Source organism: Nyctereutes procyonoides, unplaced genomic scaffold, assembly GCF_905146905.1.
Source record: "Nyctereutes procyonoides isolate TBG_1078 unplaced genomic scaffold, NYPRO_anot_genome, whole genome shotgun sequence".
Classification (NCBI taxonomy): domain Eukaryota; kingdom Metazoa; phylum Chordata; class Mammalia; order Carnivora; family Canidae; genus Nyctereutes; species Nyctereutes procyonoides.
Window position 1 is genome coordinate 30,486,234 of NW_026575121.1, and position 16,434 is coordinate 30,502,667.

The 16,434-nt window shown below is 35.1% G+C and overlaps 1 protein-coding gene and 1 long non-coding RNA gene across 2 annotated transcripts in view; one reads left to right on the top strand and one right to left on the bottom strand.

Annotated features, from left to right (window-relative positions):
- The window catches only part of LOC129516387 (uncharacterized), a 38,905-nt gene extending 36,652 nt beyond the window's left edge, over positions 1 to 2,253 (top strand). The window contains exon 4 of the long non-coding RNA XR_008665755.1: positions 1,892 to 2,253. This is a non-coding gene — a long non-coding RNA (uncharacterized LOC129516387). The remainder of the gene's footprint in view (positions 1 to 1,891) is intronic.
- The window catches only part of MYCBP2 (MYC binding protein 2), a 262,011-nt gene that overhangs the window by 27,079 nt on the left and 218,498 nt on the right, over positions 1 to 16,434 (bottom strand). The window contains 9 exon segments of the mRNA XM_055335749.1: positions 1,827 to 1,925; positions 2,268 to 2,507; positions 3,913 to 3,978; positions 6,412 to 6,636; positions 6,818 to 6,974; positions 7,959 to 8,119; positions 11,459 to 11,608; positions 12,443 to 12,642; positions 13,555 to 13,712. Of these exon segments, the coding sequence (XP_055191724.1) occupies positions 1,827 to 1,925; positions 2,268 to 2,507; positions 3,913 to 3,978; positions 6,412 to 6,636; positions 6,818 to 6,974; positions 7,959 to 8,119; positions 11,459 to 11,608; positions 12,443 to 12,642; positions 13,555 to 13,712 (1,456 nt within the window).

Here is a 16,434-nt window from a genome sequence, read left to right on the forward strand (position 1 = left end):
AGGAACACTAACAAGGGCAGAAAATAGTTCAGTGATTGCCAGGGTCAAGGCATGAGGTGAGGGACTGACTGCAAAGGACCAGGAGGGGAATTTTAGGAGTGATGTGTTTTAAAACTTCTTTGCAGTGATGATTTTACTACTGTATATGTTGGTCAAAATTCATAAAAGAATACAATTTAAAAGGATACATTTTTTCCCTATCTAAATTCTACTTCAAAAATCTTACTTAAAAATGATTCTCTTAACAATTACGCTATTTTACGGGCATCTTAACACTAGCATAAACTTTCCCAATCAACCTTAACATCTCAACATACACTCTCCTACTATTAGGTCAGCTTCAAATAAGCCCTGCTCCCATACCCTCTGTCAATTCATGTTCACTACCTACCAAAAGCCTTTTGGGCACTGCTCCAGGGCATAATACTTTTTCAGTGTACTCTGAAACCCTATGTCATGTGCAATTTCCTCATGTACATAAATAATTGATTACATGATACCCTATTGATTTTTTGGGGTGTGTGTGTGTGAAAGGTTTATAACTAAGAACAAAACACAAGCTTGGTACCAATTATCACAGTTATTTAGCACAAAATCACCATTTGCTAAATTCAACTGATTTACTGAATAGTCACACAGTCTTGTAGTTATTCAAATGATTATCTCCAAGGGTGCTGAAAGAAACAACCAGGAACCAATGTTTATAAAATCTTATTTTCTACAGATCCCAAATAGAAAGATGTGGATGACTTAGACATTATTATATCAGAAGGCACAGGGCTAGACTAAGTCCTTAAAATTATCTTTCAATGAACTCCCAAGGTGATTATCTATAACATCTAAAGACATAAGAATATTGAGACCAGTCAGAGTTGACCTCTCTTTTTGGAAATAGATGAGGTTTTCCTCTTGGGTACAATGCTTTAGAGTAGATCAAATAAGTAAAGGCAATCACAGTTTAAAAGAAATTTTAAGAATAAGATAAAGAACAGATTATTCCAATAAAAATGTGCTGAATGCATGTGTGTTTATGCCAAGGATACAAAGACAAATCAGATATGTACTTGGTCTTTAAGAAGCTATGATTCATTAGAAGAGACAAATGTGTACAAATAAACATATGAAAGAAATCAAAAGAGACTCACAGAAACTACTATGAAGTTTAGCAGAAGGAAAACTGCATATTGTTTGGGGAGAAATCATAAAGAAGATTCCTGGAGAAGATAGTATTTTTAAACTGGACTGTGAAGGGCAGATTAAATGGAGGAAGGAGATCATCATCACTGGCGTACAGTATAGTACACTGATTTTACAAATCCTAAAATTTGAACACAACAGCCTATGATACAGAGCAGATTTTGTTGTTATTTACAATACTAGCTAGTTCATATATAAACAAATAATTTTAATAGTTTCATCTTCTAGTTAAAGTATTTTTTTTAAGATTTTTTTATTTGTATATTCATGATAGACAGAAAGAGAGGGAGAGAGAGAGAGAGGGAGAGAGAGAGAGAGAGAGGGAGAGGGAGAGAGAGAGAGAGAGAGAGAGAGAGAGAGAGGCAGAGACACAGGCATTGGGAGAAGCAGGCTCCATGCCAGAAGCCCAACACGGGACTCAATCTTGGGACTCCAGGAACACGCCTTCGCCCAAAGGCAGGTGCTAAACTGCTGAGCCACCCAGGGATCCCCTAGTTAAAGTATTAAATAGTAATTGCATATAAACTAATATCACCTATCCATTAAAATACATAGCAATAAATAGACTGTTTCACTGAACAAAAATAATGAAAAAGGCAAATAAATATTTTTAGAATACAAATAAATACATTGTATACTTTTTCCTCTCCTTCAGGTGATGACAGTAATGCTTTTTCCTCTTGTTCCGGTGTAGGTTCAGCATCTCCAGAGATGAGCTTTCCAAACACCTGATGAAGTTGGGAACATGAGAAGGAATCAATGGCAGTAATTATCAGTGTGAAAGCTAAAGGACACATGAGCTAATTCTGCAGGTTTTATAATATGAGTAGGCTATTCTCGCTGTATGCCACTATTTGAAAGAATTATGAATGCAAAATGAAGTTTTGCATTCATAAAATGAATCCTCAAAATTAAGGAGTTTTGGGGTTATAAGAAGAGAAAATGGGTCACATCTGTTGTCTGTCATCTCTAACAAGTTTTGCAAAGTAGTTTGTCACCATCTTAGTATTCTTATTGAGTAAGATTATTTCAGAGTATCCTGTGCTAGATTAGGTAGTAAGGACACTCACTTGAGATGTAATAAGTCTGAACACTCGCAGAGTCTCAGCTTCACAGTTCCTTTGCTGGGCCACACTGGCTGAAATCTGGCCAGCAATTTTTGTGCTTTCACCATCCTTCCAGCCAAGGACTTTTACTTGTCGAACTCTCAGCGTATTTTCTGGGCCTTTCAATTCAATCTTGATGATGTGATTATCTCCTCCTGGAAGTTCACTTGTTACCCAACCAATATGCCTGGAATCCAAATCAACCTAGCACAATAAAAAAGGGATAGAAACCTGATATAGCTCTGTCACTCTTGTCCCACTCTCTTATCACTGTCCTAGACTTAGTGCGAATAACAGCAAGCTCAAATCACAAAGACCTGTGAAGAGACCAAGGTTTACTCTGTTACTGCACACTGATTATCTTACTGAAACCTTGTGAGGATAAGTAATACTATAGTAGCTATTATACAGATGAAATGAGGTTAACACAGGTTGAAGGATTCTCAGTAGAAGGTGGAATTAAGAATTAAAATGCAGGTATGAGTACTTTCCAGGGACAAGTTACTTAACTAACATCATTAAAACAATTTATGTGACTGTCCTTTTCCCTATACTGACCATGAGTAGAAACACTCACAAGATCAGAATGGGGCCCTATCTTGTGCATCTTAACATTAAAGCGCTATTTAAAGATAATCATTTAAAAAAAATAAGCATTTTTGATGTGTGGTTACTAAATGTTTTAAAGAAAAATTAAATATAGCTTCACATTTGTGATTCCTTATTTCACTGTATAAGAATATAACTTTTTTCAAGGCTTAAATTTCAATGCACTTGAAATGGTTTCTGATGCTACTCATTGGATCAAATGAAAATTGTTCTTATGCTATTTGATGTCTAAGAGAAATGATCTGGGACTTCTACATTATTTATATAGACATATATATTGATATTATTTTAGTTGATAATGCCAATTTTCTAGAAAGAGCATTAAGCATAAATAAATACTATCTCACTGAATAGGATGATCTCCCCCAAATTTTTAGCCTTTTAAGCAAAATTTATTATTTATCTAATCCAAAACCTCAATTCATTCTTTCAATATGATTTGAAAAACAAAGCAAGTGGTCAACATTTATGGGACAAAGTAGCTATAGAAGAACAGCTTTGATAAAGTTTCACTAATACAAATCAGTTTATACAGAATCTCAGATACATGCCCAAATAAAACCTAACTTGTTTTTAGACATGGTTTGTAAATCAACTTGCAGCCTGGTTACAGTTTCAATGTTATAAGTGATAGATTTTCAGGCTAGAAGACAACAATCTACATTTTAACCTGAAGTGTAGGTGGTAACAATAAATTCGACCTATGATGCATTTAAGGCACTCTGAATCTTTCTAAGGGAGCTGGAGGTAGAGTGGAAGACTCTAGGTACAGTATAATCACTCATGACAGGACAACATTTAGGGTACTAATGGATAAGATGGTTAGCACAGGGATGGTTGTAAATGTTCCCTTATCTGGACTATTTGTCAGTTTAGTGTTTTATAAACAAATGATTTCCTATAATACTTTGGTAGCATGTCAAAATTAGAATTTAACAGTGGAGGCTGAGAAGAATTTCTCACTAGGTAGCAAAACATTTAATGACAAAATTGTAATTACCTGTTTTATTCTGCATAAATCTTCTACTGCTTTGCCAGTTAAGAAGGTCATTGAGGTAACTTTATTCTAAAACAGACAATTCACAACAATTATTATTCCATATTCCTGCTCCTGAATTTACAACGATTTATGGCCTACCAATGTCACATTAACTCTTCTGCATGTCTGTCATCATTCTTCCTAACTGACCTCACTCCATCTGTTTGAACAACCACATTCTTACAATTCCAGTCTTCCCTAGTCTTGTTCTCACAAAGTCTACCTTCAGTCTCGATGGGCTTTGAAAGAGGAGCTTGGCATTCCCTTTTTTTTAAATCCAAAGTCTAAAGATTTAAATTCTGTCATGAGACCTTTCGACACCTCTGTTTGTCACTCTTGTCCCACTCTCTCTGCAATAGTTTCATAGCTTCTGGAGGTAAAAGCAAGGTAGGTAGGTGGCTTAACCAACAAATACTTGTGAGTTGTCACAATGTATCCAGACTGCCTTACAGATTTTGAGAATGATGGGTTCTATCCTTTTGAGATCCTTGCCACACTAGGGAAGGAACATTAAGACATGAAAGAAATAATCCAACAGAAGTTCATTATCTTTAAGTACTGAAAACAATCATGCTGGTCCTGGAGTAACTTTTACTCAAGGCACATCAAGAAATAGATAAGCACATTAACTCCTTGGAGAACTGCATACTTAGTTATACATCAGCTCTAGGCTGATGAAATTCAAACGACTGCTGTGTATAAGGCACTGGTGGCAGGTGGGCTGGGGACATAGACGTAAATAAGCCTCAAAGACACATGGCACTTAGAGGTTTCTTTTCTTTTCTTTTCTTTCTTTTTTTTTAAAGATTTTAGTTATTTATTCATGAGACACACACACACACACACAGAGAGAGAGAGAGAGAGAGAGAGAGAGAGAGAGAGGCAGAGACACAGGCAGAGGGAGAAGATGTGGGACTTGATCCCGGGTCTCTAGGATCACGCCCTGGGCTGAAAGCAGGAGCCAAACCGCTGAGCCACCCAGGCTGCCCAACTTAGAGGTTTCTTAAAAGGAAAGCAGATGTCAGATAATCTACTGGGGCTTTGAAAAAAAGAATATTGTGACAATTACTACCTAAAAGGGAAAAATGTCAAATTGATTTCAATCATTCTTCTAAGGCAGAGTATGTCCTGGCTTAAAATATACCAAGAATCAAAGGTAATATTGTATTGAACAGTAAATCCTAGCTAGAAAAATGTTTTGATTTCTTACACTTGACTTTCTAGTAAGGTAAGTAGTTGTACCAACTGAAACTCTTGGCTCTGAAGAGGAAAAAGCTTATGGCATATTAACTAAGCCCCCTTTTCTCATTCACTGCCAGATAACAGGAGTTGGGGGTGGCTGTGGATGGCAAGGAGTGTTGTGATAACAGACTGGACTTCTGAGGTTGGCATTCCATCTGGGTTACCCAAGACCCAGCCTTACCACTCTGGCTTTTTCTGGAAAAGGAAATATGCAAATGGGATGGGAGAAGCCTGGCAATGGTCAAAGGAGATTTATTAATACTGTATCTGCTAGCAAGCCACACCCATTCTGAGGGAAAACTCTAAGGAGTACCCTTCCCTAGCAATGGGGGTAGAAGCATGTGAGTTTGGTGCCTTCTTCCTGGTTCAAGTAAACAAGATTCTATTTCCTTTGTTTACAGTCTTTTGTGAAGGAGTGCTTAATTCAGTTGAAAGATGTGAACAGGCTAGTGCTAGGAAAAATATAAATTATGATTATTCAGGTTAGTCTAGAAACCCCACCACCACTCTCATGACAGCTAAGGGTGAGGATTGGAAGCAGAGCTAATTACATGATAGGTCAAAGTGTATTAAGTGCAATCAGAGTAATAAAAAAGAACCTAGAGAAAGGAAAGAGCAATTTTTAAAAAGATTTTTATTTATTTGAGAGAGAGAGAGAGAGAGATAAGTGACAGAGAGTATGAGCAGGGGGGAGAGTCTGAAGTCAGGCTCCCTGCTCAGCAAGGCCTTAGGGCTCAATCCCGGGACCCTGGGATCATGACTTGAGCCAAAGGCAGACATTTAACTGATGAAGCCACCCAGGCACCTGGGAAAGAGTAATTTTATAGAAGAGGTACTGGGAGAGGAGTTTTTTTCTTGGTCTTTGAGATTTTGGGAGATTCTGATAGGTAGAGTTTAAGGGGAGGGCTTTCAGGTCAAGAGAAGAGCTTTGACAAGGGCATGCAGGCAGGCAGTTATAGGACAGACATTTATTCTGCTTAGTTGGAGCCATGGTGTATGTATAATCACACCTCTTTTTAGAATTGGTCTTCCATAGTGCCCCTTGTCCTCTTAACCTGTTTTTACATTTAAGATTTATTTGGGAAATATAAAAATGTTGTTTGGTTGGTGAAGTTCCACATGGAAATCTTTTTGCTAAACTCAGAAATAAGAGGGCAGGCATGGTCTCTGAGGGTCTGAAAAGAACTGATGAGCCACAGATTAAGTCTCCTTTCTTACCCCAAGATCTCGGGAATTGTCCACATGGACAGATACATAGCGGGCATTGATTCCTTTTACACAGTTGATGGTGATGTTTTTAGTTTTGTTTTTATCTTCATCTCCTGATTCCCAAAAGGTTTCAGTAGAACCGTCTGTTAAACTGCCAATCATGGCAGGTCGGCTTGAAGTTTTTATGTCAACAATGCTGGTTAAGTCCTTTAAGCACATTACTATGCACAGTTCCTACCAGAAACAAATGTACATTATTACAACACTGAAGTGGATATCTTTCATGATAATAAAACAAACAAAACATGAGGTAAGAAACAAATGAGTCAAATTGTTTAGGAGTAACTTGCAGTTTCTCCTTCTAAACACTGTTTAATGTTAGCAGGGTAACAGAGGAAAGTGGTAAATGACTGACCTGACTCATTGCTTCAAAGCCAGACTGTATACTGATGCTAAAACTTTCTTCACTATCTCCATCATCTGATTTTGACAAAATATTGTTAATGTGATGAAAGACATTACTCTGATGGAGGAACTGGTGATCAGACTGCTTGAATTTCAGACTCCAGCATCTAAAAATGTATAAGCAATGTATTAAATAATTCCTACTGAATTCCTTGGAAAAGCACTCTGTAGTTAGTATTTCAAAAAATCTTAATGTTCTAGGTAAGAAATAGAAATGAAAAAAATCAGGGAATAATATCACTGCCTTTTTGTGAGAAATAAAGGTAATTTCTTTGGAACAAGATAGGATCTAAAGAAAGTTCACTCATTTTACATATAGAAAAATACATTTATGTATAAAGAAATTTGCTTCTGTAATCATGAAGATCAAGGCTACAGAAGCAAAAATGGTAATCAATTTTGTAGATAGATAAGTGTTACCCCCGCTTACTATACTAATTCATCAGAGTATATATAATACATCCTGCACTTCAAAAATCTTGTGAGGAAGAAACAAAATCTCCCCTCTCCTGGTCTTATCATCAGGGCTATGGGTAGCCAAAAATCATTCTGTCACCTTACAGGCTTATAAAAATCAGTGGAGCATTTATTTATACGTGTGGCTCCATATGTAGATCTGATAATAAGGTTCACAATGTTGAAGTAGTGTTAAAATTATAGCAGGCTTAAAGTAGGTGATGTTCTTCAAGGTGGTAGATTTAGGCTATCTTGTATATAAAACTAAGGTTCCATTTTTCTTAAAATTCTTTTCAATTCAAAATACTTTTTTGATTTGTTTCTGCGACTTCATTCTCCCTTTCCCTTTGTGACATTTAAGATTCTACTCTTGGGTAATGCTGAGATAAGTGACTTAGGGGTAGAAAAGGGAGGAAAACTGTCATAGACTGATAATTCAAAGCACTAAGAAGTGTATTAATCTCATTTTATAGAGGGGCAAACAGGTGGTGAGCTAAGGAGGATGATTCTAGATTATGACAGTAATGAGTGAAACACCATTCATACCATGTAGAGAGATTCTTTGTATCTCACTCTAAAAAAAAGTCTTTCGAGCATTTTGAGCTTTGAATACTACATAAAACCTCTTTTCTTACCTTAGGGCCATTTGCTGTAATGAACTGCCACTGGGTAGAGACATCATAAGATCAGAGATTGTTTGAAGTAAGCGGTGAAATGTGTGGGGTAAAGGATGAGCAGCTTCACCAGCAATCACTATATCTGAGAGTGGATGTTCACATACTCTTGTGTCTTTCTCCTAAGACAGAAATTGAAAGCAAGCTGATTCAGTCTGTATGCTGGAAAGAAATATCCCCCCACACAAAAAATTATGCATACTTGAAAGTATATATACTGTAAAGATAGTTATGTAACAGAAATGTAAATAACAAAACCAAATCATACCCAAAACATACATAATTATGCTTGTGTTATATTTTAGGGAAAAAGTGATAAGATCATTTATAAAAAAAAATCACCAAACAAATGAATATGGTATCTGTATTGATTCTGGTGTGCTCACAAATCTACTAACAGGGTGACTCTATGTGTGTATGCAGAAACTGAGCCTACGGCAGCCCGGGTGGCTCAGCGGTTTAGCACTGCCTTCAGCCCAGGGCGTGATCCTGGAGAACTGGGATTGAGTCCCACGTCAGGCTCCCTGCATGGAGCCTGCTTCTCCCTCTGCCTGTGTCTCTGCCTCTCTCCGTTTCTCATGAATAAATAAATAAAATCTTAAAAAAAAAACCAAGAACTGAGCCTCATTCAAACTGCTGATCCACAGAGTTGTCAGCCAAGAGGCAACCGTTTTCATCTGATGAATTTTAGGGTGGTTTATTATGTAGGAATATTTAGTTTTTAGTTGGTGTTTGTCCAGTACATCTTTTTTCTAAACTACTTTTAATCTTCCTGTATCTTTGTTTTAGATGTGATGCTTATGAATAGCATCTACCTTTTGTTTTTTCATCTATTCTGACAATTTTTATCCTTTATTTATTTATTTGAGAGTGAGAGAGAGAGCATGAGCAGTGGGGGAAAGGCAAAGGAAGAGGAAGAAGCAGACTCCCGCTGAACAGGGAGCCTGATGTGGGGCTCGGTCTCAGGACCCCAGGATCGTGACCTGAGCCAAAGGCAGATACCCAACCAACTAAGCCACCCAGGTGCCCCTTATTTATTTTTTATTTCATTTCTATAAAAAATTTGTTAACATATAATGTATTATTGGTTTCAAAGGTGGAGTCAGTGACTCATCAGTCTTATATAGTACCCAGTGCTCATTACATCACATTCCCTCCTCAATGTTCATCACCCAGTTACCCTGTCCCCCCACACACCTCTCCTCCAGTGACCCTCAGATTGTTTCCTATGATTAAGAGTCTTGGATGGTTTGTCTCCCTCTCTGATTTTATGCTTTTTTCCCTCTCTTGCCCCATGGTCCTCTGTTGTGTTTCTTAAATTCCACATGAGTGGGCTCAGATGCCCAACCAACTGAGCCACCCAGGCACCCTAATTTTTGTCTTTTAAAATAGAAGATTTAGTCTTTCTTATCTGCACTTATTTCTAATATGTTATTTTCTATTTGCACCACTTTTTCTATTTTATTTTCTCTCCTGGGGGGGGGGGTAGAGTTTATTTTTTTCTCATTTCTCTATGAGTTTGCAAATTATACACTCTATTTCTTCCTCCCTCCCTCCCTCTTCTCTTCTCTTCTCTTTTTTCTTTTCTTTTGTCATCTCCATACCTAATATGGGGCTGGAACTCACAACCCCAGGATCAAGAGTCACACACTCCATAGACTGAGCCAGTCAGGTGCCCCCTATATTCTCTCTATTCTTTGTGTAGTGACACACATGTATCACAATCTAATCAAAATCATTATCAATCCATGGAACACTAACACCAATCTCCTCCTTCCTGATATATATGGTACTGCTGAGTGTACTTTGGCACTAAGTTTTAAAAATCACTCCCATTACACATTATCACTTTTTATATAGTCTTTGTTAAGATGTAACACTTTCTTTTCTTTTCATTCTCAGATCTTCCATGTGAGAACTCCTATTATAACTGAAGCACATTACAATTTTCTTTGGTAACAGTCTATTTGTGGCAATCCCTGTTTATTTTTGAAAATATCTTTATTTTACTCTTCTTCAAAGATAGATTCACTGGATTGACAGTTATTTTTTCTCAGCACATTGAAAATATCAATTGATTGCCTTTTAAAAAAAGTTGTCTTGTAACTTGCAATATTGTTACTGAAAATTTAGCTGTCATCCTCACTGTCCCTACTTTAAGTGTAATTTTTTCCTCTGTGGCTGCTTTAAAGACCTGCTCTTTGTTTTGATTGTTCAGATAATTTACTATGATTTGCCCACCATGATTTCTTCTTCCTTATTCTGCCTAGGGTTCACTGGGCTTCCTGATTCAATGCATTGTCATTTGTAATCAATTCTGGACAATTCTCAGGTAGCAACTCTTTAAATAGTGCCTGGAACTCCAATTAGATAAATGTCACATTTTGTCATATTTTTTACTTTTTTAAGCAACTCATTTTTTAATCTCCCATTTCTGTTTTATTCTGGATGATTTCAAGTCTCTTTTACAGTTCACCAATTTTTTGACTAATTTGCTGTAAATCTCAGAGCTGATTTTTTTTTGTTCACTGCTTTTATTCTAACATTAATTATTCTAGTAATACATAATTCTTACATGTTATTTAGTTTTTTCATATTTGTTACTTATATTTCTTATATTATATTTTAAAGTTTATTTCTTTTAAATACATTAAACATAGCTATACTATATATATACAAACACACACACACACACACACACACACACACACACACCCCGATAATTACAACCACTGAAGTTGCTGAAGATTTATTTCTGCTGCTTGTTGTTTCTACTAGTTCTCCCTCATGGTACTTTGTTTCCTTTTGAGTTTTAAGAATTTGGCTATGATAATGTTGCTTGATATCCTTGGAAGTTTATCATAAAATATCAAGCACCTAACTTTAGAATGCCTGCAAGTGAATTAAATGCTGTCTAGTTTACTGTTTCCCTTTACAGATATGGAAATGAAGCCCACAGTCACACTGGTACAGAGGTGGAAATGGGCTAACACCCAGGTTTCCAGGGTCCTAGTCAATGGTTTTTCATTATGCAGGTTGCTTCCTATAAATCCAGTCCTTTCTGGCCAAGCAAACATTTTTAAATTTCATATCGCTACACAGTACACTTTTTACTCTCTGCCAAATTACAGCAGTGTTGTGAAGTAGACAGATCTTCCGTAGGATAATGTTGCCCTGTTTATCTGTATTATTTAGTATTTTAATAGTGTGTATCTTTCGGTTCATTGCTTCATGACAATAATGTTTAGTGAGAAATCAGAACTGAATGACCTCATTTTTGCTAGAGAGAAAACTTCCACTAAGTAGAGTGAATATGTTGCTCATAGAATTTAAATTTTATTCTTGCTTTAGGTTATATAGTTTGTGAATGAGCTCATGCATATTATTGTATTATCTGAAGGTGGTTCTACTCTTCTATAAAAATATGGACAATTAAAAAAAAAACCCAAAATCTCATTTACTTGTTCTGCATTTTCTTTGTTTGTTTTATTTTCCTCATCCTCTTCTTCCTCTGGTTCCACTGGAGCAGGAGTCAATGATGCCACAAAATGCCACAGAATGTCATGTAGAGAAGTCGTTTGGATGACATTACATAGAAGCCAGTTGAAAGCCTGAATAAATGATGGTTAAATGAGTCAAAGATGAAAAGAAAACATGAGAGTAAACATGCTTCTAAGGAAGAAAAAAAGTACCTCCATGGTCCAAGTGTTTCAAGAAAAGATAATAAAAACATCTGACCTTTACTTCATTACAAACACACTAAACTTGAAATAGTCAATAATTTTGGTCCCAATTAAAAACTTTAGGGAAAATAATACTTATGAAACGCAATACAGAAATATTTTTTCAAACTTCCTTTTATTTCAAAAGTTCATATTAATTTTTTGAAGCACATTTTTTCCCAACTTGCATTTAGGATAACACAGAATATGTTTCTGAAGTTTTATACAAGCTATCATATACTTAAACACATTTATATTGTTCCCATAATCAATGAAGTGCAGGTTATTTATTATACACATGACAAAGATTTACTATATATAAAAATGACATATAGCAACCTTATCATTTCTGAACAGACTCAGAAAAGTTACCATTGTTAAATTTATAATTCAAAAGCCCTATTTGTCATCTCTTTTTCATGATACTTCTAACTGAAATGACATCCGTATTACAAAAAGCTTCTTTTAAAAAAGATATTAACAGGATTCAAACAATAAAGCGGTGTAGAAATAAACTTCTTTAGTGTTTAAATATGGATCTTTAAATTCATTTATATTCATATACTGAAGAGTTTCATTTTGATGTGAACATTTGATATTTCTGATTGGCTAATGTCTCTTAATTTTTTGAAATTCCTGTTGAGTAGAAAAGGAAGTAACATTAAAGACAATCAACTGATTTGTATGATCAATGAATCAATAACCCCATGAATGTATTCATACCTCCATAGCAAAAACTCGGCAAGCAGATTTCCTTAGGGCCTGTTTCATTGCTATTTCAAGACCTTCCAGATCATGATGTTGTATGACAAAAGCTAAAACTGGCCATTGGAAATTTCGTTCTCCTTTGGAAAGAGAGCTGTGGGCTGAGATTAGCCGGGAAAGCTCAGGAGATGGATGTCGTAAGAGGGAAGAACCAACTTCTATTTATAAAAAAAAAAAAAAAAAATTAAGTTTCACAGACAATACATACAATTAACATATTTAAGATGATATTAAAAATAATAGTATCTAGCTTATTTAGTATAGGGTCTTCGGTTTTTTGTTTTGTTTTTAGATGTGACACAAATCATAACCACCTCAATTTTTACTGAGGCTGAGAAAGATTAAGTTTTTTACTTTCCTAAAAACATTTAGCTATTAAGTTGTCGAACTGTTTTTGAATCTAGGCCTGAATCTAAAGTTCATGCTTTCTAAAACACTCTAAAAACTAAGTGTTGATTTATTTTCCCTAAATGGAATCTATATAAGATATATAATCACTTGTTTATAAATATTAGGCCAGATCTTCATTTTAGTTAAATGGGCTACCTCATAAATCACCATATTATCTTTTTCTCTTGGATTTCTTTTATTCTTGACACAGAATCAAGCAGTTCTAATTAGGGGCTACTGATAACAACTAGTCCAGCTTATGTAACTTTTTTATTAAGAACTACTCATATCCCCACATTATCTATTCAGAGTGGAAGTAGCTCCAAGTGTTATAAGCTTCTATTAGGAATGAGAATATAATCATGAAAGTCTAAGTAACTGAAACTACTAGTCCACTGAAACTTAGTAGCAGGGATAATGGAAGTAACATTTGGCTTAGATACCTAGCAGGTAAGATTTAAAGGTCAATTTATTTTTGAATTATCACTGGATGGTCTCTAGGTGTCTCTTCCAACTGAGATGCAAAATTTAAACAGATATACTTTTAGGTGTGTCACATAAAAGGAATGTCAACCACAATTTTAAATTAATCCATTTCCTTACAAAAACTAAATTTTACAAAATATCTGCAAATAAAACCATTTGGGCGACACAATCTTCCTTTTCATCTTTATACTTACCAGTGTCCCCACTGTTAACTCTTCTTCTAGGAATGGCTTTAACTCGTGCAGGTAAAATGGAGTGTTGCTTATCATATTCAGAAGCAACAACTGAGTATGATCTTTGGAAGACAGTTCTCTTTGCAAGATCAGTATCAGTTATGGGACTAGTTTCCAAACTGCAGACAGAACATGATGATAGATAGAAATTTAGGAGAAAAAGTGAATAAAGTGAAACTATATTTAATTAATACCAGTGTAGTCAAATATATGAACCTATATCTCATGTGGAAAACACAAATTCAAAGCCAACTTGACAATTTTTCCTTAAATCACAATTCCCTTTTCCAAATGCAGTAACATTTTGATTGATTTCAGAACCTGTGCCTTAAAACTTTTGGTTTTCTTAAATCTACTTTGCATTTTTAAATGAAAAAAAATTAAATATTCTCGACTTCTTTCAGAATCAAAAGCATTGTGGTGGAAGTTATGTCATGATATTCAGGAAACCCAGACAGATATATGCATAAAGAGCATGGAAGAGAAAGAATATATAGATATATACATACATAATAAATTGGAAAGTGAAACAGTACAATGTTCATTCTGTACTTGAGTTTTCTATTAGGTTTCTCATTCTTGGGAAGTGCTGCCCACAGCCCTTTCTAGAGTATGACCACACCAAGTGCAATGAGAAGTAAGAAACTGATTTTTGGCATAGAGTTATATTATACTGACATTCTAGAAGAAACTAAAATTTTTCTATTTACTATAGCAACATTAAAAAATAATTGAAAAGTTATTAATATGGTTATATTCTTTTACTGAGGCATTTTATAAAAAAAATTCCTTACTTTCTCTCTAGGACAAATTTACAAACTATTCTTTTCATGTATTCTTTTTTCCGTTATTTCATTCCATATAGGGACAGTTTTGCACACCATGAGTTCTGGATTTCTTTTCCATCATGCAAGCCATGTTTGAACTCATAAATTTGTCAGTTAAGCTTATACATTTTCTAGGAAGTAGTTAACTCCCTGGCTGTTTATCTTACACACCACCTCTCTAAGCATATATACATTTTTGTTTGCACAGGCTATGAATAACTGTATAGAACTCATGGGGGTAAATATGCCTACTGGATGTCAGATTGAGCCAATAGGTTCCAGAATGACCAGAGAGTATATGGATACATTAATTTAATTCACTTTATTTTATTCTTTGAAGATTGTATTTATTTGAAAGAAAGAAAGAGCACAAGCAGGGAGGGGGAGCAGAGGGAAAGGGAGAAGTAAACTCCTTGCTGAGCAGGGAGCGCAACGTGGGACTCGATCCCAGGACCTGGAGATCATGACCTGAGACAAAGGCAGATGCTTAACCAACTGAGCCACCCAGGCACCTTTAATTCACTTTATAAATGGTGTTACTATAAAACTCAAGACAGTTGTGCTTTTAGAGGAAGTTTATCCATCAACTTAAAAAAAAAAAAAACACATTGTTATACAACCTAAAATGACTTGTTCTTATAAATTGGTCATGTTTGAAAAAAAAATTCAAGCAACACAAGAAAGCCAAAAGGAAGCAAAGATGACCATCACAACTTTGGCTACTTTGCATCAGATAATCCCCTGTTGTGGGGGGCTGTCTTGTGTACTGTAGAGTGTTTAGTAATATTCTTGACCTTTCCACACTAAGATGCCTATAGAACTAGCCCAGTTATGACAAACAATGATGTTTTCAAACACTGCCAGATGTCACCTATGAGGCAAAACCACCTTCTACCCTCCCCCACTGAAAACCACTGTTTTAATGGAGTCATTATTCATGATTTTTTTTTTTTTGTAATAGCTTGGTTTTGTCACAACTTTTTAACAAAACAGCTCAAAGATGCTGTATTCCCTGAATTACTATATGCTTGCCAAGTCTCAACCTGGCTGAATATAAAACACCTGAGTTATTGTTTTTCATTTAAGATTTTATGAAAATAACCCTTATGTTTAAAGTATATAGTCTTTTAAATGTGTTTTTTATAACATGCATTTATTTGATTAATGCATTATTTGGTTATAAGATTCTCGAGATATTTTATAATTTCAGTATGTCTGATTAACTGGGTAAACCTTCCAAAGTAGTATTTTCTTTCTTCTGAAGCTTTAGAGATATTGTTTCACATTTTTTCTTTCATTCAGAGTTGTGCAACAGAAGTCTGAGTTCAGACTAACTTTTCCTTTTGCAAGATGACTTCTTTTCCTCTGCTCAGATATTTGAAAAGTTCTTACAGGTTTTTCCCTTGGAATTTCTGTAACTTAAGCTATTTTTTTAAGTTCAGCTATTCTTCACAGTACCCTCCTATAAAAATTGCCTTTTAATCTGGAAAGTCAATACTTTATTATTTGGGAATTTTTTTTCTTAGTTTTAGATACATTTTCAAATATATTGGTTGGTTTAAAAATACCAATTATTCTCATGTTGTATTGTTCTGTTTCCACACCTGTTATCTTCATTCTAACTGCTATAATTTCTTTACCATTTTACTCTTTACTCACTGTGATTATTTCAGATTTTTCCTTTATGTCAATCATTCAATTTACTATTCTAAACATTTTAATTCATTAGTCTTATAATGGTGTTGATTTGGTCTTCACTCTGTCTTGGTAGCTCTGTGATATATCCTTTTAACACATTGTTTTTTATCTCATTCTCCCATTGTTTCATTAAATATATGTCATTATCAAATTTTTCAGTACAGCAGAATACAAACAGAAAATGTTCTTTTCTTCCTTGAGAGAGTTTTCCTTCAGATTGGGTTCTTCATCTGACTTTCATGACATACTATTTATTTTCCTTTTGATAATATTTTAAAGTAAGCAGCTCTGTCTGGGTCTTTTGTTTTGATAAAGT